Below are 27,869 nucleotides of genomic sequence, written 5' to 3'. Positions count from 1 at the left end.
TGGAAAAAAAATAACAATTTTGTATGTGCAAGTTCTGGGTTTGTGTCCTAGTTTGCTTTTATCATTATAACATGACAGTAGTGATTTATGCCTTTAACATGTGGTTTTTATCAGAGATGTATATCTTAAATTTGATATTTCTTTCAGTTATGTCCTTATGAGAACCAATGTCAGTAATTAGATTTATTAAGATTTTTAAAGGAAATTTTAGCTTTCTAATCATATAATAGTTTTGATTGAAAAAGACCTCTGAGATCTCTGAATCCAACCATTGACCTATCATCACCGTGGCCATTAAATCACGTCCCAAAGTGCCATGTCCGCATGTAGCCTGAACACCTCCAGGGTTGGTGACACCACCCCCTACCTAGGCAACCTATTCCAATGACTAACCACTCTTTCTCAATAAAGAACTTTTTCCTAATATGCAATCTAAACCTCCCCTGGCACAATTTCACACCATTTACTCTAATTCAATCACCTGATACTAGATAGAAAACACTGACCTCCACCTCACTACAATCCCCTTTCAGGTTGTTGTAGAGTGCAATGAGGTCTTCCCTCAGCCTATTCTTCTACAGACTAAAAAATCCAAATTCCCTCAGCTGTTCCTTGTAAGCCTTGCTCTCTACACCCTTCACCAGCTTCATAGCCCATCTCTGGACACGCTCCAGCAACTCAATGTCCTCCTTGCAGTGAGGAAACCAAAACAGTATTTGAGGTATGGCCTCACCAGTGCCAAGTATAGGGCCACAATCATTTCCTTACTCCTACTGGCCCCACTATTCCTGATAGAGGCCAGGATGCTGTTTGCCTTCTTGGCCACCTGAGTGCATTGTTGACTCATGTTCAGACAGCTGTCATCAAACACCCCCAGGTCTTTTTCTGCCAGTCAACTTTCCAGCCACTATGCCCCAAGCCTGTAGTGGTGTGTGGAGTTGGTCTAATCCAAGTGCAGGACCTGGCACATGGCTTTGTTAAACCTTACACAATTGACCTCAGCCCATCAATCCAGCTTGTCCAGATCTCTTTGCAAGGTCTTCCTACCTTCAAGCAGACCAACACTCCATGCAATTTAGTGTCATCTGCAAACATACTAAGGGCGCACCCAATGCAGAACCCAGACATGAACTATCTTCTTCTCCACTGATAATCAGTTGTATGTTTTAATAATGGGTCTTGTGCTTTCCTCCCATAGAGCAAAAGCCTGATACGACTATCTTGATGAAATTTCTTTTATAGTTGCAATCTCACTCATGTCTCTGGATATGGATTAGCAAGGGCAGTGGTAAATCAAATCAGTTATTGTTCAGAGAGTTGGAACCTTTTCAATCAATAACTTCATTAAATATGTAATTCCTCACATTTTGATTGGCTGAGAGACTTTGATTTGTAAAATTACTGTAACTTTATAATTATTTTGGTAGGTTCACATTTTGATGGATAACTTTGGTTTCTAGCTCACGGGGTATTGGGATGGGGGATCTGTGCTTATACTTATAATGCTTTGTGTCAGCACTCCTTTACCAGTGACTGTGTGGAATGTTTAACTGAAAATAAGTTGTAAAGGTAAAGGCATTTATCTCTGCCTTCTAATTTGCTATGGTTATTCTTTGGTAAATATTGTTTTGGCACATTTTTCTTCAGATGTTATTTTATATCTCGGTATTATTTAACCAAAGTCCTTAGTCTTCAGATCCATCCTTGTAAATTCAGGTTCTATTCATAGTATCATAGTATCATAGTATCATTCAGGGTTGGAAGGGACCACAAGGATCATCTAGTTCCAACCCCCCTGCCATGGGCAGGGACACCCCACACTAGATCAGGCTGGACAGAGCCTCATCCAGCCTGGTCTTAAACACCGCCAGGGACGGGGCCTCGACCACCTCCCTGGACAGCACATTCCAGGGTTTCACCACTCTCATGGTGAATCTTGCTGCTGGCCAGAACAAAAGTTTGAATGTACATTTCAGTTTAGTTCATATCTGTTTCACCTTTTGGTTTAGTTAATTTTCTGATTGTAATATTTATTAATAATTTGCTTAATAATCTCCAGGCTGATTGAATTGTCTTTAATTTCTCAATTTCAGATTTCTGTGTTAAACCCACTGCCTTCTAACAGCCTAATGTTATAATGCTTCCCTTGATATTATGTTTCATTCTCCTCCCACATTTGCTCTGCATTTTGATTTTAGTTCAGATGGGACCACTCTTGGTTTCATTTGCATCAATTCCTTTCCTATTTATAAATTATCAAACCATCTATTATTCCACCTAAGCCAACACTGCTTTGTTTCAGACTACTTTAATTGAGGGTAGACTTCACAGCCAATAAGTGAATGTCTGCAGTGGACAAAACTCTTTTCATGAAGATCATGAATGCATACATGTTTGCACCATATATACATAATATTATGTAAATGTATATTAATTTTAGGGATTTTTTTTTTGTTTGTGAATTCACACATGGGATAGTTGTATTGATGGTTATTCTTTTCCTTGTCATTTTAGTTAAGTGGCTTTTACATACCTGCTAGATGATTTACATTGGAAATAGTTTTCATGTGGAAAGCTGGTATGTGCCACCATTGCCACATTGATTGTGTAAAACTAAGAGACTAGCTCTTCCATTTAGCTATTGTGCATCCTAGTTTTCTAAAGATAATGCCACATGGAAGCAAACAGCAATGGCAGGACATTTGTGAGCTCGTGGTGCTGGTATTTAACGAGTGCACTGGTTTTGTTTTTGTTTCATTAATTCAGTTAGTCACTGTGTAATGTAAGTAGTAGGAATGAAGTAGGGTAGATTGCCTGCTCCTGTGTTTACCAAAGGAAAGTTAAGTTCAGACATGGGGGATGAAAGAAAGGAGATTGTCACAACTTCGGTGCTGTGGGCCTCCTAACCCTTGACATTTGCATTCTTCAGGTGGTCTGAGCTTTGGAGGCGGCATTTGGGCTTGCTGAAATGGATCATGTTATGCATGATCTGACATGTAGCCCTAATGACCAATGCAGATGGATGTCTGCTGAAGGTCTCTTTTAATGCCACCAGGGCTTGAAGCAAGCCAGTGTTATGGGTGTTTTGTTTCTATTTTTCGGTCAGCCAAATAACGGGAAGGCAAAATGAGGGAGTTGTTTTTGAAAGTGTTTAGTATCCATTAAATTGGGTTATATAGAGTGAAACTAAATTGGCTTTATAAAATGAAGTATGTTAGCTGCTAAGTTATTAGTGTGCTGTATTTATTTAGCATCCTTCAAACAGGGAAAAAGTAAGACACTAAACAAAACAAAACAAAAAACCCTGCCAAAACAATTAGAGTGAAAAAAATCTGGTAATTAACTATTATTTTTCACAAAACTAGTCTAATTACGAATCAGTCATGGTAAAATGAAAGGTCAATAACTACAGATGCATAATTTCTCTCTGATAGATTGCTGTTTGAAAATAGGTTTATGACAATTATGTGATTAATTTCCTTTTATTAAACAGCATTATGAGACTTCATGTTGCATTAATCAGTTTATTACTGTTACTTTTTCTTTTCAGTTGCAAATTAATCCTGGATAACATCAGGGCAGAATAGAAGCTCAGGTAGACTGAAGATCTCTTCTTCTAGTATTGCTTGTATTTCAGAGCAGACCATGAATCTGAAGCAAAATCAGAGCCTCAGTATGCTGAAACTGGCAGCCCCATTTTAACAAAACAAAACAGAACAAAACACACAAATAAACCCCAACCAACTAAAAAAAACCCAAAACAACAAAGTGTTTTTGAAGTCCAAGGAAATGAGGGACAGATCCAGTGAAATTCTTACGTTTCTAAGATGAGTCATGTGGGGTGTATAAGTACAGAAGATAAACTGTGATGCAGAAGTGCTTTCCCAGCTTGCCACCTAGCTCTCAAAAGTGCTCTGACTTCCTATCTTGAAATTCTCCAGGCATGAACAGGTGTTCTCCTGGACAAACACAGAATTTCCCCCGCTTTGGAAAAGCTGAGCAGCCTGGGAATCCAGGAACCATGCATTGATTTGCACAATTTTTTTGTAGCATCATTACAATAGATATTTCCAAGTATATTCAGTGTTCACTTAATTATGCACTTTAGGGTTGGGCACAATGCAACACTCAGTGACAGCCACCACTTTCTGGGGAAACAACTGAAGATCAGTTTTATTCTGACCTTCTATCTAGTAGCCTGGTGGTAGGAATACCTGGGATGGTAATAGAATGTCCAAGGCTATTGCTCTCTTTTTGAGCATAATTTAGTTTCAAACATTTGGGTCTCTTGCAGGTTTGTATTCTACTACTAGACAAGGCTGCAGGGCACCCTGAAGTTTAGCTGCTGAAATTGTGCATATTGCACATCAGAGCTGTCTGCAGCTGCTAATCTAGATGCAGAAGACAGACGAAGTATTTACATACTTTGATGTTGGGTTAATTGAATGAAATCCTTCTTAGTGACCATATAGATTTCCTAGGTAATATATTCCTTGAGGTAGGTGCCAACAGCCTTAGCTATCTGGTGCTTCGTTTCTACTTCTGTAGGAAAACTCTCTAATAATAATTGCACAGTCTGTGGCTCCTAGGTGATACCAAGCTGGGTATTTGACTTGGATTTTAGTTACATACAGGATTTCCTTGACTTCCTGGGCTCCCCAGTGTGGCACATTTGTCCTTGGACAGCTATGGAAACTGGGAGTTTACTGCGGAAAATGGTAGTATGCTTTTCCTGCTCTCCTCTCCTGGAGAGACTGCTGTTGGAAAAGAGTTAGATCATCTTAAATTCAAGATACTTTGAATAGTGCTAAATGCCTTAGTACTCCATTTGGAAAGATTATAAGCTGTCGTGGTGACTGGCTGTGATACTCATTAGAAGACTTTCTGAGAAAGTACAGTCAGTGAGAGACAAAGGTTTAGCAGTACTGCCTGAGTGCTATTAGAGAGTGTTTTCTTTCTGTCACCATTTTTTGAGGACTACTCAGCTATGGGTACTATGGGTAATTCTGGGCTCCTTGTTCATATCCCAGCCTGTGGCAGGGTGTAGACAGGCAAAGGGTTTCTCCTGAAGTGTTTTTTATAATAAATGTATCTATGCATTCGTTTGGTTAACTTGTTATTCAGCCAGTGCAGTGCAGTCTTTGGCCTTAAATCTAGTTTGAGTACGTTGATATGTTTCGATTGCATAGTGCTACCAGCATGTTTGACATAATCACCCATTTGGAAAATTCTTTTCTATCCAGAAACTTAGTTTTACCTTCAGCAGGAATGTTAGCCTAGGAAGTCATTTGAAGAAGTAAAATAGGAATTCAGAGTTAGAAAAAGGAAAGAATCTGGTTGTCTTCTGGCAAGTTTTTTTCATTCTGGTTATCTGCAAAGTATACACCTCTTGTCAGTATAAATAGGGAGTGCCTGTATAAACATTCTTGTTTCGCCTGTTCCACATAATAGTTTCTTGTATCATATTTCTTTTGACCTCGCTATCTGAAACCAATTACAGGAGATCCATTTGGGCTGCATCTATTTTCATAAGAAGCCCAGGCAGCAGTGTTTTTCTCAGAGATGAATATCAACATCAAATATGCTTCTGAGTGCTTTGTTATTTATGTTTCAGAGAGATTTCGTAGCCTTCAGCTCTCAAGAATGTGTCACGCTGTGCTGTTTATACATTGACGATATTAATGGGCGTAGATGTCATTTTTCATTTTAATGTCTCAAATGCAACAGGCTGATATGTTAAACATTCCTGTTTTTAAAGGAAAGCTAAGAGTGACGTCTGTTTCCTAAATATACACACACTTGCTTTTATTAAAACCAAAGTAAGAAGTTTAACATCTTGTAGTGGCAGCCTTCATTTCGTTAAAACGACAAAACTTGGGAAAGTATTTAAAGGCATTCTTGCATTCAATGCAAAGGTTTGGGATACAAAATTCAAGTGAGTCGTCATAGAATGCCAACAAATTGCAAAATCTACCACAATTTATCAGCTTTAATAGGTTGGGTTATAGGCAATTAATTTCATTTTTTTTTGTTCTCCTTACATTTTAGCTGTGCCAAAGCTGCACAGCAAACATTAAGAAGCAGTGCTCCAAACAAATATTTTACTAGAAGACACCGTGAGTTCTGGAAACCATATGCCAAATTTCTTGCTTATACAGACATTACTTAAAGCATTATAATTACTTTCATTTGCATTATTAAAATAATTTCTAATCCTCAGTTCTTTTTTAATACTTTTGTCTGCATTGACTTCTTTTGGTATAGTTTTACTAATTTAGATAATTAGTCAAAAATGCCAGCTAGATTTGAAACAAATGTTATTGGAAACTAGATACAACTTTGGCTGACTTAGAATCCATGCTTGCTGCTAACTTGAGGTAGGACTCAACATAATTTTGGTCTGCCATATTCATAAACATCTGTTAGTTTGCCTCCATTGAACTGTTTTTATATCAAGAGTTGTTCTCAGATTAGTTCACAGAAATTTATAAATGATACATGGGATGAGTGTTTATTTGAAATGTACGTGTTAAACTGAATTGTGGAAGACACTTTCAAGTTGTCAATTTGTTTTGCAAAGATGCAATAGCAGCAAATGAGTTGGTAGAACTGGATGTTTTATATTCTCACAATCTTCGTTTATGAATAATGTCAGTAATAATCCCTTGAAATGAACATTGTGTTTCTGGGAAGTTGTTTACTGAGTAGCAAAACCTAAAGCAGTACACTGGAAGGAAAAAGTAACATGATAACTGCTATAAGAACAAAGGCTGGTAGTGATTCCTCCTTATGCGTTTTAAATCATCTCTGATCTCTTGAAATTGTTTTCTGGTCGTTTTCTGTCTCCTGTGTTTACAGTAATCTAAACTGCCACAATAAGATCACTGAAGTATTCAGGTAGTCATCATTTATAAGACATTCTGTATTAAAAGATAAGCCTTTACTCCTTTAAAAATATCCCAACCAGCACATATGAATCAAAATAGTTTAAGTAGTAGAGCCTTTTATGCAAACATATCCTGTTGTGCTACCTTGCTTTTTCATAAAGTGTGACTCTTTTTGTAGTTAGCAGTGGGAAGTCACGCTTTCTTTGGCTGATTTCACAGGCGTATGCTGGCCACAATTTGAAATTATATTGTCTAGCTTAAATCTAAGATGCAACATCCAATAATTCACTAACTTTCAAGTACTGTAAATGTACAGCTTTACCAGATGCCTGCTTGCTTGTTTTATTGTGTTGATGTGAGATGGCTTTGCCGCTACGGAAGATTAGGACACTAAAACTACTTGCCAAATGTTCCAGTTATTTGCAAGCATACATCAGGATTATATTGTTACAATATCTTTCCAGATGAAGGCCATGTGATACGTTTTCTGTGACAACCACAAACACAAAATAATTATCTTTATGTTTTTTCATGTTTTCTGTAACTCCAGCTCTCTTCTCTGGTTCTTGTAGCAGTATTACATGGAATGGTGAGGTTGGTTTTCCTGTAGTCTCCCACACATTCAGGAATGCAATAGTTCTCATTCTTCCATTCAGATTTTGCATTTGGAGAGCTCTACAGTTTGGGAAGGATTATAAATTCACCTTAAATCTTCTGTCCAGGCATTTAATCCATGTTTTGTGCTTAAATCACTGCAAGATGTTGGGAACAAATCCTGATACCCCTGAAATCAAAAGATGTATTTATCTCTGATCTCAGACAGAGCAAAATTGTCCTTTAGGGTCTGCTGAAGAAGTGTGAGCTCAGAAGAGATTATGCTATTCACATAGGAAACAGGGCATCCACTGCTTCCTTGGTAACAAAATATTTCAAGTGCACTTTGAAATATGTTAACTTTTATTTATTTTTGGCAGAGAGCAGCTAGTTCTGTGCAACTCGTTGCTTAGGTTCAGAGGAATGCGGTCTTTGTAAAGCTGACCTGTAATTACTTGAGAATTTGATGAAACAATACAGGGATTGTTGTGGGAATGTCTCCAAATGTTAAAAGTCTGCTCTGCAAACTTTGTACCAGAGCCTTCTATGGGGAGACAAATCAATGTTGTTAGGAGATGGTGCTAGTGCATTCAGTTTGTTTACTTTGGTTTTCTATGTCTGCCTGCCTTCTCAGAAAACTTGCTTGGAGCCAGACTGTAGCAGCCCTCTCTCTGTCTTTTCATAATTGATCAGGGGATGACTGCCTTCCCTGAGGGTTAAGACGTGGCAACTTTTTCTGTTTGCTGAGCATCTCAATGCAGTAGTTCAAACATTGTTCACACCAGCTGGCAGTGTAATGCCATATGCACATCTTGTCAAAGCAACTGTTGTCATGGATACTAGAAACTATCTTAAAAACCACCTCATTTGAGTCTAATCAAAATTGTACCTTTCTTTATCAGTTGAGAATCCTTACTATTTTGGAGAGCATTGATCAAATGGCATTCGTTAGATCATGTTCCATCTACAGTATGTTTTAATAACAGATGATAGCGTGATGTATTTTAGAGCTGTAACTGCTCTGTATTGAACAGATTTTTTAAGGGGGAAAAAAAAACCAACAGAGAGTAATTACCGTGGAAATGTTTTGAATTGTGATTTTTATTTCTTTTTTTAATTTCTTAATAAATACTACCTTATAACACTTGTTATTTTAAAAATAATTGTATGGGGGAAAATAATTTAAGTTAGCCTTCTTTGGGTAAGTGGAATGTTTGTTTACATTTCATACATTTAACTCTAGTTTGCTGAGTTGGAATGACAACATAAAATAAATGAAAACATTTCCTATTTTGATTGGGATACTGTCATTCCTGAGCCTGATCTGGTTGGTTGAGTAGTAATTTCTTTGTTCTCTGATTTTTCTAAGAATGCAAATGAAAACTTCTCATTTTTGTTTGGCTTATTTTTATTTTTTTTTTTGTCAAAGGAGAGGTTTCTCCTTGAATTGTAAGTACAAAAAGTGTTTTTAATCTTCAGTGGATATCCTTATTAATTCACTTTCAAGATAATCTGATGTTGATTTGTCAAATTTAATTACAGCTTCCGGTAACACTTGAAGTCTACTTGCTTTTGCTTCAAAATTGTAATATGAAAATGCAAATTAAATGATAATTTGCAAGGGAGTGGGCATTTTAGTTGAACACTCAAAGACAAGTTCCTTGTGGAAATGAGGCTATTGATGCAGTTTATGATTTTTCCTCTTCAAGCACTTCAAACAAATTAACTTTATTTCCTGCAGGATTTCATGTACATCCATAAATTCTAGTGAAGTCCTGTATATCTGCTTTCAGATTATAATTTTGTTTAATATTTTAAGTGAGGAACAAACTAAAGTCTGAAACCTGACAAATACAGATCAAATAGGAGATTATATTTGTTCACTTGGACTTCTACCTAGCATCAGCAATGAATAACTCATCTCTTTCTAGGAACTGGTGGAAATTATTTACCTTTTTTTTTTTTTAGGCACTCCAGGCAGCAAGGCAGCTGCTTTTACAGCAACAGACAAGCGGACTGAAATCTCCTAAGGGCAGTGACAAACAGAGACCACTGCAGGTTAGTAAAGTACCCCTGCTTTTGGGGCCTTACTGTAAGACAAGAGCGCTGTGCTTGCTCACGTGTGGCGTATGTGTGTAGATGGCTATGTATGTGCACGTTTACATACAGCAGATTACAGGCTTGCATGATGCTGACTTATCATTCACAGGGAAAATTCACTTTAAGTTACATAATCCTTTTGTGCTTGAGAGGTCTAAGATTATGTCTGGGTTCAGTAGCTATGGTATGAATTATTTTTTTATAGGCATGTTGCCTATGTATGGATGAAATAGTAAAAATGACTGTGTGAAGACTAAGAGTTAAAAACTATCCAGAAAAAAACAAACCTCATTGGTACTACGTCTAAGTGGCAGAGAAGTGTTCAGAAATTACCAACACAACTGCATGAAAATGTGAAAGAGCTGCTTCTGCCATTTCAGAAAAACATCTCTCAGAGTTTCACACTGGGATGCTGCTGGGATTCAGATTGTGTTTGGGTGAATAGTTCTGGCTTTGAATAATTATTTTAAATGCATTATTGGTAAAGCTATATATATGGAACTTTATTCTTGGAAAGTGGTGTCTTGTTTTGGGATGTTTTTAGGTTTTAGTTCACTATTCTAATTCAAAGTTCCATATGAAGTTGTATTCTGCTGACAACCCTGATTCTGCCACTGTATATAGACCAAATACAAGTGTTTAACTGCTGAATTACAGTCTGTTGGAGACAAAAGATGTGCATGAGAGATAGTCTTATTCAGTTCAGGAAATAAAAAAGTAAAGCTACTACCATTCTTTTCCTCACATGTATTTTTCTGGGTGAGCCTTTATCCTTTTAAGTCTTCCCCCATTTTCTGACAGATTATGGTGGTTTTATTTCATTTGCAGTTTTTGGCATGCATAATGGAGAACCCAAGGCACCAGACTTTATTTTGTCCTCCACCAGTGAAATGTTGTGAAATGTGATCACCTGTGCAATTTTTGTGTGTAATTCACATTGTCTCCTTTTCTTTTTGAAACTTCATGGAGCAGTGTTGGACATCCCCAATACTTCTCTTGAAATATAGTTTTAAAGTTGTATTTCTGTTCTCAGAATCAAACAGAAACTTATAAAAATTACTAAAGAACATTGATGAAATAAAGAAAACACGTCAAGTTGGCACCTCGCCATGCTGTAGTTGTAGTCCAGCTCAGAGATACAGGAATCCTGTCACCATCTCAACTTTCTACTCCTCACTCTTGACTTTGTGTTTTATGGAATATCACCTAGGCTGAAAACATGCAAGAACAGTAGTCACAAAGGCAGCAGCTTATGAATGACAAGTTCTTTTCAAGTTTTTAGCAATGGAATTGATATCTTGAAGGGTTGAATTGGGGAGATGATTGATTTAATGAACAGTGTGAAAGCAGTTTGTTTTGCCAGCTGCTCATTCTGAAAGATTTGATATATGTATATATGGGCTGTACTAGGGAGTGTGTAAGGTCCATCTAGCCCCATATTCTTTCTCTAAACTGACCAGCACCAGGTATTAGGGGCATATTTGTAAAAGGTAACGAAAGTGATATTTTTCTGGTATGTTTCCCAGTGACGTTAACTTCCTTTAACCCTCCAACTTGTAGACTGGAGCAGGTCAGGAGCTACTGACTTCTCTCTTCACATTCTCCGCCCATTCATAAACCTTCTTTTCAAGGCTGAAGAGGTGTGAGCACACACTATTTGTGGTAGGCATCCGTGAAAGTAGAGAAACCCCTATTTGCACACAATCGTACACATAACCCAGACGATGAGGAGAGGAGAGAGAGCCTTCTGCTGGTGTGATGCCTTTCAAATGCCGTGAATGGTTTGCCTTAGATATGTCCTGCATTACGTGTTTGCCAGGAAGTGTCAGTGTCTCCTGATTCACATTTGTGAGGCAGGATGAAGAAAATAAAGCAAATAATTTTCTTTTCAAAATCATTACATGCTCCCTAAAGCCAAGATTATTGCTCATGTTTCCAACTTCTCCCACGATAAGTATGTACATAATGCCTCTTATTAGGCATGGACACTTCATTTAGTTCATTTGTAAGTGGGAGGAAAATGAAATTTACTCCCAGACTTTCGGGTATTTATCAAATACTGTGTAAATGCAGGTATGAGCACAAACTCCATTTAAATTTTCTTCTTTAGTGAGAAGGATGTATAAGGTTTTGAAAATGAGTCCTTGGAGCTTTTCTATTTCTGTTGTTTACTGTTACTACAGAGCTGTTCGTTATGTAGTGGAAATTCACATCCTGAGTATCGTGATGCCTGTTTGACCAAATACTGTAATATGGGTCATAAAATTGCATAGTAGTATTATTTTATTTTGCCAAGCTTAGTAGTGACTTTAGCCAAAATCTCCTAGCAGTAGGAATTGCTAGATGTGTGTAAGCAATTTGAGGTTTATAAGAGAAAAATACTTCTACGTGTGCTTGTGGTTAAGGAAACAGACCTCTCTCAATATTTTAAAATACTTTAATATGAGTGTATTTCTAATTCCCTCCAATTTCAGAGCAATTTACTAATTTCTGGCAACTGGAGATATGTTAGAACTGATTTATAAATCTCGTAAAATCCTAATAAAACTTTTAAAACTAGCATGCGCAGCTGCAGGCGAGTTCAGGTATTAGGTAAGCCTCTTGCATGTGGTCCCTGTTAGATGTAAACTAGTCTATTGTTCCATACACCAAAGAAGGAAAGACCTGTATTACTTTTTAGTGGCCAGCTTTTTGTATTTGATGGATATTTGGGGGAAAGCAATGTATAGTGTTTTTATATATATGTTCTATCTGTTATTCCATAATGAGTCAAGTATTTTAGTGACTTACAGCACCTACTAGCTAATCAACAAGTTGAAAAGTTATTGAAGAAACCTTCAAATTTGTGTCTTCAACATTGCAAAAACAGGGTGTTGGGTAAGTCATCATGTTCTGCTGTGCTTTACAGAGGGGATGGGTTTAGAGAACCACTGGGTGCCTAGAAGAATTTGAGTGTCTGTTGTATCCTTCTCATGAAAAACCTTTTTAAATTTACTGCTAACTACATGATTTGTTGTAAAAGAGGCATGTTGTGTTGGAAAATGATTTTGGTTTAGTTCTGAATGCAAAAGTTACCTTTATATAGTAGTTATCCCATGTTTTCAGGGGCATTAGGTTTATATTTAGATTGTGAGTTAATAGAGTATCTGCAAAAATTGCAGGTTTGGATAGACGCCTGTCTTGATCTACTATTACTTTCTGATTTACATTTTTCTGGGTTTCAGACTGCAGATGGCATAACCATTAGCATGTCTTATGCAAAATAGAGGGAGAAAAACATCCCATCTGACAAGCTTGAGTACCAATTGTAGTAGTGATTTTACTTTCATATATAGATATCCGAATAAATGTATTTGAAACATGTTTATATATGCCATTCATTTTACTGGTGCACCAATTGAATGGATCCAATTGGTTCATACATTGATTAATGGCATATTGCAGAATAGCTAAGGAGGGTCTGTGCTGAGAGTTGAGGATAATGTTAACCTGCATATGATGAGATAATTGCATTTACTTTCGTATTATGCATCTAGGAAAACATACTGCAGTAGTAAGGTTAAGATTTCTGTAGTACTGATTTTTGTTTCAGAACATTTTTCTTTTCTGGAGAAGCTGTGATTGTGTTAATCCGTAGTGAGGTGAGCTGATTGCTTTCATGGATTTCAGACCCTACCATCACATTTCCACAGTAAGCATGACAGGGAAAATGTCACTTTGCCTCTAAGAACTTGTAGATCATTATCCTGTGACAGAAAGTCACAGGAGTGACAGGAGTGTCCTTATGGCCACTGAAAAACCTTGTGTCATCTAGCCTGAGCTTTATTCCTGTTACACTTAAGTCATTATTGTTGTCTGCATAGAACAGTGATTTGAACAGCTAGTTGTAATTTTGTTTGCTCTGAGAGGTGTGAAGGGCCTAGCTATTTACATTCCCTGTAATATCTCTCAAGAAGTGGTTTATGTTCATAAAGTCAGACCTTGAACTTTATCTCGATTAGAATGAAGATATAATTATCTTCAATCCCAGAAGTTAATATACCTGCAATGAACTGGTTAGTTGCTTTTTCCTTCATGTCAGATTTGTTGTATTAACATCTGTACTAATATGTGCTGTATGAGGATGGCATGTCAGAAAATCACGACTCCTGGAATCAAAGGGTTAAGCTCAGTGTGTACCAAGCCTGTTGTATAAATATCATGCTGTATGGACAGCATGAGTTGTTAAGGTAAGCATTGTTTATTTAGCATGAGTACTTCACTGAAGTGTAATCATTTGATAAAATATGGGAAAAGTAAGTATACTTTTAAGTTTAATTACTTAATATTTATTGCATTAGTGCATAGTAGCAGAAGAGACACTTTCTTTAAAGACATGCAAAATGCAAAAATTTAGCATGAAAATATATTCATAGTCCCTTTTAAACTGCTCTCCTTGCTTTACTCTCTCCTAGTTTGGTCATCTCCCTTTGGATCTTCACATGGATCTGAATTTAAAATTCATTGCACATAATAAATAAGCAAATATATCATTAATATTGTAACTTTTAGTTACTTTTTAAAACATACATAAGGAGCTGATGAGAGATATGAAATTGAGAATGTGGGGGAAAAGAAGAAAAAGCAACTGCTTTCAAATGATATCATGTGTCTTAACACACACTGACTACAATGGTGCATGCATAACGTCAGTAAAGAAATTCCCAATTTAGAAGTAGAAGCAGTAAAAAAAAAAAAATGTTATGGATGCAACCTGGAGCTTTCTTCAGGTTACATTCTGCAAAAATAGAAACAAATCTAAGTGCTCTAAAAAATTGCGTGTTGCATATTCCTATTTATCTAATGTGCGCTGCTAAGCATAGGAGGTATGGGGATTTGCTAGAAAGCACTGATTCAGAAAGATGCAAATGCCTAATATCTCATGAAAAGGAAAGGAGTGATAAACAGGCTTTTTCCCTCTCAAGTATAATTCTGGAGGAAATGTGTGGCCTACATAGAAGCAGACGTTGCGGCTTGGGGTAAATGAAATTTGGACGATAGCTGATAGAAAACCGCAAGTCCCATTTTCCCTTGTAAATCTGTTATGAGGAACATGCAGTTATCCTCCAACGTGCAGAAATTTGCATCAGTGTGATACCCAGTCTAAAGATAAGGCTAACCCAAGAGATGGGGAAAAGGCAAGCAGTTACATTTTAGGTAAGGTGTGATGGGAAAGAAAGAAGAAATAGCTACAACTTTAGTAGTGTAGAAAACTTGAGTTCAGTTTGGGGTAAAGGGATAAGTACAGCTATAAAGAAAAAAAAAATTGGTATCTTTCAAGAACAGTGTGGCCAGCAGGAGCAGGGAGGTCATTCTGCCCCTGTACACTGCACTGGTTAGGCCACACCTTGAGTACTGTGTCCAGTTCTGGGGCCCTCAGTTCAGGAGGGATGTTGACTTGCTGGAACGAGTCCAGAGAAGGGCAACAAAGCTGGTGAGGGGTTCGGAGCACAGACCTGTGAGGAGAGACTGAGGGAGCTGGGGTTGCTTAGCCTGGAGAAGAGGAGGCTCAGGGGAGACCGTATTGCTCTCTTCAACTACCTGAAGGGAGGTTGTAGACAGGTGGATGTTGGTCTCTTCTCCCAGGCAACCAGCACCGGAACAAGAGGACACAGTCTCAAGCTGTGCCAGGGGAGGTTTAGGCTGGAAGTTAGGGAGAAATTCTACACAGAGAGAGTGATTGTCCATTGGAATGGGCTGCCTGGGGAGGTGGTGGAGTCACCATCATTGGAGGCCTTTAGGAGGAGACTTGATAGGGTGCTTGGTTGCATGATTTAGTTGATTAGATGGGTTGGCTAATAGGTTGGATGCGATGATCTTGAAGGTCTCTTCCTACCTGGTTTATTCTATTCTATTCTATTTACATTGAAAGCATCTGTATAACAAACTAATTGAGAAGTCCATATTTATATAGATAGAAGTCTGCTTCAAGACATGCTGCTTATGACACGGCTTTGCCAACCTCTTTTTCTGTATCTTGCATCATGTGCCATTTTGGTGTAAAATCTTTCAAGAAATTTGCTTTAAGTCACTTGTCACTTTATACTTTTGATACTTAAAGTACTAAAAAACATCTATAAAGTGGCAATAGTTAGTATGGTCTCATTTCTTAATTTAAAATAGATATCAATCACCTTGAGGCCATATTCAGGTACCTACAATCTTTGTAACATGTAGAAAAATGTTTACTAGCAGCCTACTAATGGAAGTTTTTCCCTGATGGCTTCATCTGTATCTTAGAGAAAAAAAACCACAAAACAAACAACAACTAATTGCTGATGCAGAGATCACATCTTTATCCTGAAAATAACGTTGCAGTATTATAAAATATTTTGGAGGCAGAGGAAAGAAGTATTAGGCAAGTGCTGTTTACAGGTACCACATATGCAGAATACTAATTAGGAATACTATGTGATCATGGCTTTCAGGAAGCATTTTGATATTAGACATATGTCTGTGCAGCAGTCTGACATGTCACTCCATTACTGTGATGGTCAGGGAATCGTCACATCATAATCATGTCTTTCCTTTCTCCCTTTATTTCTTGTTGATTGTGGTACTTCTAGAGAACTGGGAGGAGAGGGGCGAGTACATGCGCTCCAGTTCTTCTCTCAGATTCAGAAAGGCAAACCTCCTGAGAGAGTGTTCCCCTGTAAACCCTCGCGGTGCAGTCATCATGCATGTTCACAATTGCACCTCTTCAGGCATGTGAGTAGTTCCTCTGCAATTCTGGGAGGTGTAGATTCCCTAAAGCCACTTCTCCAGGCTCTTGCAACAGGTTGAATCAGCCTGATTCTCTCACTAGCTGGCTCATTGCCCAGAAAAAGCTTGTGAAGAGCTGAGAGGGAATGTGTGAATGGTTCCCCACTCAGTGTGCAGCTCTATTAAAGGGTCTGCTCCCAGGCAGGGCCCTAATTATGCCAGTTTAGGATCACACCACTCAAGCAAGGCTCTCCTGATACTCTTGAATTTGAAAAACACATTAGTGTACATTGATTTAGAAATCAGCAAAGCAGGAAAAACAAGCGAACGAAATATTCTGTGAATGCTCTAAATGGGCCTAGATTTTTTTAAAACTGTGTCTAGTTAAATTACTATTAAGGAAAGTCTCTTTTTTTCCTGAAGGTTTTTCATTGCATCAGACATTACAGAAGTCAAGGAAATTTTCTACCAAGACCAAAGTTCTGTGACTAAATAATGAAGAATCTTCAGTCAATAGTAGCAAATGCAACTTTTCACATGAAAGTCCATATCCATTAGAGACGTTTCTTGAGCAGATTACTTCCCATACTTTTTTTTTGTTTCAGATTAATTCTACTTTGTGAATTAAATACTTGTATTGACATTTTCTAATAATTAGACATTATTTTGTAGTTAGTGTGCTAGTTGTACAGCTGTTTTACCAAGACAAGGGGACTTTTCTGAGATGGGTGAGTAGGCTAAACAGGAATCTGAATGTTTGCCAGGATCAATGAAGGTGTTAATTTTAGTTCACCTTCACTTCAGCTGTACATACGTAAAATTGTGTTAAAAACTGCTAATGTTACCCATGTGATCATGCATAAATATTACAGAGTAATACTGCATTAAAAAAAAACCAACAATAAAAAACATGTGAACATGCATACTGCTGAAAAAGCCATTATACCGTGGAGCCGTCCTGTTGAGGAAGGGTGTTGTCCAGCAGTTGCCACTTCAGTGTTCTAGGTCTTTCTATGTCTTCTTATGCTTCTAACATAACTTCCTTAAAACAGACAGGTGAGGTTGTTATGAAATAGAGTTAATGGTGAATAATTTACTAAACACTAGATCAGTGTTTTACTACTTGATTATGTGAAGTACTGAAAAGCAATTGTGCAACAATAATACTTTACAAAGGAAACTGTGTGGCGTGCCAAGAACATCAATGTGCTTCAAGGATTTTCCCAAGAACCTGAAGTGTAAGTGAAGATGAGATTTTCCACTGTGTTCTCAGTAAATCCATTTATTTAAGAAAGATACTTAAAAGTCAGATAAAAAAGACAGCCTACTGGGTATTGAGGATAACCAGTACAATAACCCAGCATGTTAGAAGGTACTAAAATCAACTTTGTGCCATTTCCAAATTTATGCATCTGTAATTTACTATACAGATAGCTGTGGGCTTGATGCTTAAGAATAATCAAATTACCAAATAAAAGAAAAATAGTTCCCACTAGAATATATGGTGTGAAGTCATTCACAGAAAAGTGTTTGTTTTTATTGTAAGAACAGTTTAGGATATCATGGCGGGAAAAAAACCAACTCATTTTGACAATGTAGTCTCTGAAGTGGAAATAATAATGCAAATTCATAGTTGAATGTCTATTGATGTTTATATATATGAAATAAATCTTTTGATTAGAGAGATTTGAACCCATACTCTGCATAAGGAACACAAACTGCCTAACTGCAAGAGTTCCTTAACAACCAAGGGCATATATTTCACCCATGAGAAAGAATATTGGACAATAGGGTTCAAAGAGAGCATGGCTGTTTTAAAAGGTAGATATCTTTTGAGACTATAATTTAGAAAGCAAATTTTAATGCATTTTAGAAAGTACACCAAAGAGCAAGGTCATGTGTTTAAAAACTTAGAAAAATTCCTTCCTTAAGCTTATCTCCATCACTTAAAATGAAAAAAAGAAGCTCAGTTTATTGGTTGCTCTATGACTGTGAATAAACAGTGAAAGAGATGAGGAAAAAAAGAACATACAGTCCTAAATTAATTTTAAAAGGCATTTCTAAGAAAACTAGGGAACTACTGATGCCATTTTTAAAAGGTGTTTTTATGAACTCATCTGGAATTGTGGGGACAAGCAGTTGACCTAATTTCAGGTCCTTTTTAGTGTATTAGAAATGTGCTTTTTATAGGTTCTGTTGGAAGATTCAGGGTTCTAGTTCTGGTGCCCTGAATTTATGTGACATGCAGGTGTCTCGCCATTTTGACTATGATAGCTTAGCTCATTTATTAGAATAAACCTTTAGAATAAACCAAACCAGGTTGGAAGAGACCTTCAAGATCATCACGTCCAACCCATCAACCAATCCAACCCACCCAAACAGCTAACCCATGGCACCAAGCACCCCATGAAGTCTCCTTCTGAACACCTTCAATGACGACGACTCCACCACCTCCCCGGGCAACCCATTCCATAGCGCAATCACTCTTTCTGTATAGAACTTCTTCCTAACATCCAACCTGAACCTCCCCTGGCGCAGCCTGAGACTGTGTCCTCTTGTTCTGGTACTGGGTGCCTGGGAGAAGAGACCATCATCCGCCTGTCTACAACCTCCCTTCAGGTAGTTGTAGAGAGTGATAAGGTCACCCCTGAGTCTCCTCTTCTCCAGGCTGAGCAACCCCAGCTCCTATAGATACCTACAGTGAGGCTGTATAAATTCTATATGCATTTTTTATGATATACAAGTCCAAGAAGTTTTCATTCAGACTGCACGGATGTTGTGATTGCTCTATGGAGTTTGCATCAAAAAGCAAACTGTAGGAAGGAAGGAACATATTTTTTACTCCTTAAGAACAGTTTTAAATATGTAGGTAAGTTAAACATGAAAGAGAGCTTCGGGGACACTGTTCTAGTAGAAGTAACATAAGAAGAGCCACCTCCCACACACACTGCCTACTTAAAACTTGACCGGCTTGAATAGTGTGCTGGTTATTGGAATGGAATGGAATGGAATGGAATGGAATGGAATGGAATGGAATGGAATAGAATAGAATAGAATAGAATAGAATAGAATAGAATAGAATAGAATAGAATAGAATAGAATAGAATAGAATAGAATAGGTTGGAAGAGACCTTCAAGATCATCACATCCAACCTATCATCCAACCCACCACATTATCTACAGAATCAATTTAAAAGGATTTTAATGCCTTCTTCAAATTATGGCATGTACATGAAATCACAGAATCGCAGAATGTTAGGGGTTGGAAGGGACCTTGAAAGATCATCGAGTCCAACCCCCCCCTGCCAGAGCAGGACCACCCGTACCAGATCACACAGGAACACACCCAGGAGGGTTTTGAATCTCTCCAGAGAGAAATGATGTGACAGTTGATTATTTTTTCAAAAGTCAACTTTATTTTCTGTATATTTCTGATCCATTTCATGAATGGAAAACACTGAAACCTAGATAGTAATTGGCATTTTGTAAAACACAGATGACATGTTAAATTCATTATATTTCATCTATTTAAATTCACTTTCAGTATATGAGCAGTTTGGATACATTAATATTCACTTGTTAGATTGCAACTGAAGATAGTGATTTCTATGAGCATAGTTTTAAGTAGCTGGACACCTTAACATATTTTTATATGGTCTGGATTTTTTTAAAGCTATTAGATACAAAAATATATTGGCTTCATAAGTTATCCATTATTGTCAATATTCATTATTATCAATAAGACAGACAAGTAATAAATTTGGGCATTTTTAATTGCAAGGCATTCATTCTATGATTCATTTGCTTTTCTCAGCAATAAATTCACTGAGATAAGAGTCAGAATTTATTATTTAAACCAAAAAATCTTGTAAAAATACCCACTTTCATGTTTTAGAGTATTTATAGTTTAAAGGTGGTTGTCTCATGGTGCCTGAAAATAAACTGAATTAGTCTAACAGCCCACTTATGAGGTCATTATTATTACAGCCATTTTAGGGCCTAGTGTAGAATGTGAACTCCTAAGTTTCCGAGCCAAAATTAAGAGAGGCGGGTTCTTTTCCACACTGAGAAAAGTCATATTAATTTAGCATCTTGCAAAACAGTTTAGTCTAGGAAAATATTTGTTTTGGGTAGGGTGTACTTGTACAAAGTTCTTCGAGTCAGTATTTATCCATCATAACTTGACTGGGGTGGTATAGTTTGTATTGTAATACTTCAGAAATACCTCTAGAAACAAACAATTATAACTTTGTGTAGAATATTTGTAGTTGATAAACATAAGTTCTATGGTATCAGCTTCAATGGTTATGATTAATAAGTTCTTAAAATACACCCAGAGATAATACCACATCAATAGCTGTTAAGACTGATTTCCTATCCCTCTTGGGTTTTGGTAACATTGCCGAGGTAAACTCAAATAGTAAAACCTGCCAATTACGTATAGGCCTTGAACTGTCAATATGAAATATTTGTTGTATTTTGGCTTTTAGTATGTATGGAATCACTTAGCTTTTTTTTTAAGTGATAGCAGAACTGGATACCTTTTTGTAGTTAAGGTAGCATCAAGTGTATTGGAGACATTGATGCACTGCCTTTACACAGAAATTATTTCTCAATTAAGCCTCTGTGAATGTCAGAGAGTGTAGGAGGAACTTATAAACAGAATCTTGTTTCATGGAAGAATCCTTGCTATTTAAGTGGGTTTTTTTTCCCTTTTGAAACTGTCAACAGGAATTATAAAAAGATTTTGAAAACCTTTGTTTTACCTGGCAGATCATTTTATATTTTCCTTGGGTTTTTTTTTCTCCTTGAGAATGCTATTAGCATAGAACTATTAGAATGGTGCCGTAAAATGGTACAAGAAGTTGCATTTGCTGTTTTAGTTCTGGAAGAATTAACATGTCAACTTTCTTAGTGTTATTATTAATTATTAATCTAAAATGTTGTTTACATAAGAAAGGTATCCTTTATAGAATCATAATTAGTGTGCTTTCTCCCTTACAAAAAAAGCAATGAGGAACTGTTGGGTTTGACAAATACTGTTCTAGACTCTTGCCTTGAATAGCAGTCCATGATCAAAAATCTGCTACTTAGAAACTTTAAATATTTCAATTTAAAATGTAATCTTAGATTATGTCCCCAGTGTTGATCTCATTATTAAGATGAAAGTTTTATATTTTCATACTTTTACTATTTTATTGTTCTTACTGTTGTAAATCTCTTTGTTAAAGATTTGAGTCTTCATGTATCAATAACTGTACAAAGTTTTAATGTGAATCAGGTTTGCAGGGAGCATACAGTGCATTCTGGTAACACGAACAGAGCAGAAGAAGAGAAAAAGAACTGCAGAGACACAGAGACATGCATCATTGACTTACCCATTGAAGTGGGACTGAAACAGCAGGCAGCAAGTTTATACTCATACATCTTTGAGTGTATTTCATACCCAACTGTGTGAACACAAGGTATAGGTATATATTATTTACACTGTTCAGGGAATACCAAAATCCATTGGCTCAAGTTTTGAATAATATTGGGTAAAGGAGAAGGAGATATGATCCTTACAAATCCCAAGATACTTCTGCTCTTTTATCATCCCTCCAGCTCTTCTAGTCCATCTTTTGTGGTTTATGGCTGCAGAGTTGCCTTTTAGCTACAGTTAGAAGTGCTAAGGGTTCACAGGATCTAGTTCTTCCCTTGCAGTTCATGGAGAAAAAAAATAGCTGAAATTAAGCTAAAAGGATAATATATATACACACACACACATCCATTTTTTTTTCCCCCAAGCAATATGTAGCCAAATTGGGAAACAGATCTGTGCTGCAAAATTTTAAGGATGCTAAAAATTTAGATTGGCTCAGAAATCAAGGTAATAAAGTAAGAAAAAAATCCATGCAAAATGCAAATTCTCCATTTTCATAGTCTAAAGCCCAAACTGATGGGATGTGGAAAGTAGCCTGGGAAAGCATCTCTATGTCCACACACCACTGTGCTTGTTTATTCTTCTCTGGGCACTGAGTATTGACCACTGTAGGCTAAATGATCATTTGGTCTAATTTAGTAAGCCATTCTTCTGTATTTTCAAGCAACATCTAGAAAAATGCTTTCATACTGAAGACTTGCTTTTTGCCTATCCAAGTGAACTTGAATTTCCTCCAAAAGACAGGTATGGGTCCACCAGCAAACTTTCAAATCATGTTCCATTGGACTCACACAATAGCTTTTAGTCATGCTTTGAAGATGAAAACCTCTACAAATACCTGACATTTCCTGGTCCAACCTCTTAATAAATACTTCTCTTTGTGACATAGCACTGAAATCAGGATAATGTAGTATGCATTTTCCTAGGCATGATTACTTTATATTGTAGTGGAAAGATTGCATTAATCTGATCCAGCTCAAGGAAAATAGCTGGGTCCTCAAGTGGTTTCAAGCTACTTAGTCACTTTCTAGCACCACAAAGTAAAACAGATGCTCTGTGTATTATGATCTGAAACTGATCCAAAAGGGATCTGAAAGGGACATTCCAAAAGAAAAAGGATGTACCTGAGTTGCATTGGTGGCTCTTCAGTTAGTTTCTAACTATGTTATTACTTTGACCATGCAGGCAGTGAAACCCAGATCTTTAAATTCCTGGTCCTGGGTACAGGACTGCGGTGTCTCTCCCACTGCATATGAAAGGATATTCCAGAATTCAGGTGTTCAATTCCCATACAAATAAGATACATTTGGTAAAAAGGAGAAGTGTAGCTGTCTTATGTAGAAATGATGGGAGCATTTGGGGGAAAAAAACTCAACACAGTTTTTAATGATAGTTCTGTATTCTTGGTGTATTAATCTATCTTCTCCTAAGCTGTTTAAAACAACTATGATATATGGTGTTAAGGTTAGGTGTAATGCTAATTTTAATTGTAATGTTGGCCATAGCCTACATCTTATATAAAATGATACTATGCAAATAGGTCTAAATTATTGACTATCCTGTTCTGGAATAAGATAAATCACACAGTTGTAGAAAATTAAGTAAATACAAGCTAAAAGAACATGAGAAGAAGTAACATAGAACACAGACCCAGTTTTGAGGGACTGTTTGTTTAATTTTAAAAGTTTTACAAAACCAAATAACAGCAAAAAATGTATTTAATTTCTCAAAACCAATGAGTTGCATTGAGTCATTATTAATGTAGGCTTAGGCAACCTTGACATTCTTTCTAACCACTACAATTTTAACTTTACCATATGTATATATGGGTTGCAGTGGTTGTGATCATAGCTATCTACTGGAAAGGAAGGTAGTTGTTCATACAGTTATGTATTCAGTTTGCCTGTAATTAGTTTTCTGTAATTAGTTTTTATATTGATTCTAGTGATTTTTATTCATGCTGTGTGCAAAATTTGGTTCTCACCAATACTATAGCAGCTTTTCTTTAAATTTAAAGTAATTTTCATGACATTACAATAGATGTTTCATTTAGGAGTAACAGAAATTGAGTAGACATGTTTAGTGTATGTACATATCATGCTATGTCATTTGATTTATATGTACCATGGTTTTTAAGTTAACATTAAAAGATTTTTGATGTGTTGGACATGTTACCCAGCTTCTGAACGCTATTATGTTGGTAGAATTACTTTTAAATGCATTTGATGAAATCTTAGGCTCTTACTCCTTATTTGTTATTTAGTAGAATCAATGTTTTCTACATCAGGAGGTTTTTGCACCCGAGCCAGGTACTATGTATATAACTGAATGTTTAGTTGTGTTACAGGGTATCTAGAGGTATAAATAGTAGTTGAAATGTCTATCTGGTTGGATAAGAGTACAGCAAAAAGTGGATGCTTGCACTTTTCTTCTGCTGTGTCAGCACAGAGGGGTTGTGAGTCATTTGACTCAATTTTGTGGATGCTTCTTACTGTGCTTTATACTGTGCTCAGCAAAGGCTGATGCCGTATCTCATCCAGTCAACCTATAAAATAATGCTAAAATACAGAATTTGTTTTATTTATTTTTAGTCTGGAGCACTAAGGGAGGCTGGAGTTCACTAAAGCCTAGAGAGGCTAAATATTTGGTGGAAGAAATGAATAGGAAGACATTTCCCAGTCCAGAATCCTGCTAAATTACCTACTATGAAGTGCCAGACATCTGTTTAAAAATACAAGATTCCCAGGAGTTACTCAATGTGGCCTCTGCTTCAGATTGTAGAAGCGACTACAGGAAAATGATAGATTACAATGAAGTTAAAAATACCTGTTTTTAATATAGAAAATTCTCATGGTCATTTAACTAATTATTTGCTCTTTTTAATTTCTGATGATAGCTTGCAGTGACCCTACATCATGCCCAGGTTGATGGTCATTTTTCTGTGCTGCAGTTCCCAATTTTGCTGATAGTTGGCATACCCACTTGTTTGTACTGTTAGGCAAGAACTGGAACAGCGATGCCAGATCCAGTGGATGTGACAGCTTCAGGCTGATGCCATGCTTTTTGCTACATTGAAAGAATAATCAGAAAATAAAATATTACCCCTATTTTCTCTTTTGTATAAAAATATTTATACACTTTTCGGTAGCTGCCAGAGGAGCTGATCGACCAGTACCCCCAGGTAGAGAGGGACCTGGGGTTACTGGTTGATGGTAGGCTGAACATGAGCCTGCAGTGTGCCCAGGCAGCCAAAAGGGCCAATGGCATCCTGGCCTGCATCAGGAACAGTGTGGCCAGCAGGAGCAGGGAGGTCATTCTGCCCCTGTACACTGCACTGGTTAGGCCACACCTCGAGTACTGTGTCCAGTTCTGGGCCCCTCAGTTTAGGAAGGAGGTTGACTTGCTGGAACGAGTCCAGAGAAGGGCAACAAAGTTGGTGAGGGGTTTGGAACACAAGCCCTGTGAGGAGAGACTGAGGGAGCTGGGGTTGCTTAGCCTGGAGAGGAGGAGACTCAGGGGTGACCTTATTGCTCTCTACAACTACTTGAAGGGAGGTTGTAGACAGGCGGAGGTTGGTCTCTTCTCCCAGGCAGCCAGTACCAGAACAAGAGGACACAGTCTCAGGCTGCGCCAGGGGAGGTTTAGGCTGGAAGTTAGGAAGAAGTTCTATACAGAGAGAGTGATTGCCCATTGGAATGGGCTGCCCAGGGAGGTGGTGGAGTCACCATCATTGGAGGTGTTCAGGAGGAGACTTGATGGAGTGGTTGGTGCCATGGTTTAGTTGTTTAGGTGGGTTGGATTGGTTGATGGGTTGGACGCGATCATCTCGAAGGTCTTTTCCAACCTGGTCTGGTCTATTCTATTCTATTCTATTCTATTCTATTCTGATATTCCATGTTACAAAGATACTGTGATGGGGCAATGATTCAGTGTCAGAATGGTTGTGGGGTTGTTCAAACCTGGCCCTCCAATTTGTAACTGAACTTCATTTCAATGCAAAGCATTTAAAATGTAGTACAGTATTTGATCATGGGTCCTAGACCAAAAGGATATCCAATCCTAAATCTTTGTTCAGAAGTGCAGAAGACCCCCCTCTGCTTTTAATAACACCATCAGTTTAGGGGTTGTGGACAACACCTTAGCCAGCACACAGGCTGTGTAGTGGATTTTTCTTGTGGAGGCTATGTGAAGAAGAGAGTTGGGTTCTATGCTTGTGCCTCTGGTCATTCACTGAATAAGCCAGCAGTAGCATTAATTTTACCATTTTGCATTTGACGTTGTCCTTTACCATCATCACTGTATCAGGCACATCTAATGTACTTACCTATTTCCTACATGTGTTACCTTTCCCTCATACCTCTTGGTTTGAAGGAGGTTAACAGAATGAGGCCTAATGACAGGCAGAAAACATAGAGAGTCAGTGTATTAAATTACTTATTTCTTTTTTTGTATAAAGGAGCAGCATGCACATAGGAAGAATGTTTCATTAATGTGAACTGTCATTTTGTGTTAGGAGTCAACACAGAGTTTTCTAAATAGTGAAAAGCACTCAAATGGGAAATCAGTAAAAATATGTGGTGACCATTCAGTATTACTTTGCATAAGAATTTAACTGGTAGATTTCTGTTGTACTACATATATTTCTAACAGACAGGTGCAGTGCAGTAAGATATAAAATGTTGAGTTTCTATGCATTGTTTATCTAGTTGTTGCTCACTGCTACGGTAACAGAGTGGAAAAAAAAAACCCACCACCAAAAACTCCCACAACCAAAACCCAAACCAAAAACATGTTAGCCTCTGTGTGTTATCTCTGATGAATATAAATTACCCAACCCAAAAGCTTTTTTTTTTTTTTCCCATGGGTTCATGCAAATTTAAAACAAACATGCAAACAGAGCAAAACAAAAACTTGATGAGAAGGGTTAGTGTGTTTATGTGACTCAGTGGCATATTCAGATTATGTGATGTGATTTGTTCTGCAGCTGCTTCAAATTAAGAACAGGTGTAGAAGGCAGATTATGCAAATACTCATATTAATGTAATTGTCAAATTGGTGTGTTTATCATTGTGCCTTTAAAGAGTAGACTGTACTCTTATTTTACATGTAAATTAGCTTTATTCTTGAGAGGTACTATTGGGTAATGGGTTTATAAATGAGACATTTCCAGCATATGGTGGAACATTTCTGAAATGTGACACTTTCTTCTGTGGTAATTTATTTTATATTTATTGTACAAACATAATTTGCTTTGTCTTCTGGAAAAATATAGCTACAGTGCAGTTTTAAAAGTTAGCTGGTAGGGCTAATGAACACATATTTTTCATTTTTCTTTTTGTCTTCATGTAACCCTGTAGCAGAACAACTTTTGATCTCCTTCCACCATTGACTGTATATTTACAAACCTTCACAGACTTTATGCCTCATTTGCTTTAAACCTTGTAGAAGTACACATTGGAGGGAAAATGTGTTTCTCTTTTATCTTTTTACTTACTAAAACATACTCTATTTAAAAACCATAAACTGTAATATCCAAGTTAAAGATATATTTTTGAAACACAATTTACCACATGTTGCTAGAATGCATAGATTTATTAATGATTGTCTTAGCCTTGTGATATTTTTAGATCAGAGAGAATTGGTATCAAAGGATGTCCAAAACTAGAAAAAGTTGGGAAGTTTCTATTTTCTTTAATTCTAAGAGTTCTTTATTAATTTGGGCCTAATTAACAAAGGTTGGCCAGTATGAAAGATCACACAACACTGTTTTTGTGTCTTTTCTTGTTATACCTTTTGCATATGACCTTGATTAATAATCTGCTATTAATGACCTGATTTAAATCTGTTCAAATACTAGGTATTATTTTTTTATACATATATACATGTATATATATATAATTATGTGTGTGTATGTATGTATACACAGGTTAATTTTTTATGTAAGCAGTTGATGAAGTAGGCTGAATATTTGAAACTGAGCTTTATGGACTGTGTGGAATACTTTGTGCTGAGAATCTGGGCCAAACAGTTGAGAAAATCCCTGCTCCACAGGAAGCACAGCTGAGAGCACAGGCTACCAACAGCTAGCTACAGGGAAGACAAGATTAGAGCAAAGTCTTTCTGCT

The 27,869-nt window shown here is 37.1% G+C and overlaps 1 protein-coding gene across 5 annotated transcripts in view; it reads left to right on the top strand.

The window, feature by feature from the left end:
- Positions 1-27,869, top strand: part of FOXP2 (forkhead box P2) — a 434,778-nt gene that overhangs the window by 295,494 nt on the left and 111,415 nt on the right. For 4 of the 5 annotated variants that reach the window (XM_068169900.1, XM_068169890.1, XM_068169891.1 and 1 more), the window contains one exon: positions 9,450-9,539. In XM_068169900.1, the coding sequence (XP_068026001.1) occupies positions 9,450-9,539 (90 nt within the window). Of the gene's footprint in view, positions 1-9,449; positions 9,540-27,869 lie in introns of those variants that run through there. The other variant, XM_068169901.1, reaches the window with a different exon arrangement.

This window comes from Melanerpes formicivorus, unplaced genomic scaffold, assembly GCF_026170545.1.
Source record: "Melanerpes formicivorus ecotype bairdi unplaced genomic scaffold, bMelFor1.0.p_v2 SCAF_3, whole genome shotgun sequence".
Taxonomy (NCBI): domain Eukaryota; kingdom Metazoa; phylum Chordata; class Aves; order Piciformes; family Picidae; genus Melanerpes; species Melanerpes formicivorus.
Note: the sequence above shows the minus strand (reverse complement) of the source record. Positions and strands in the feature narration are given on the sequence as shown.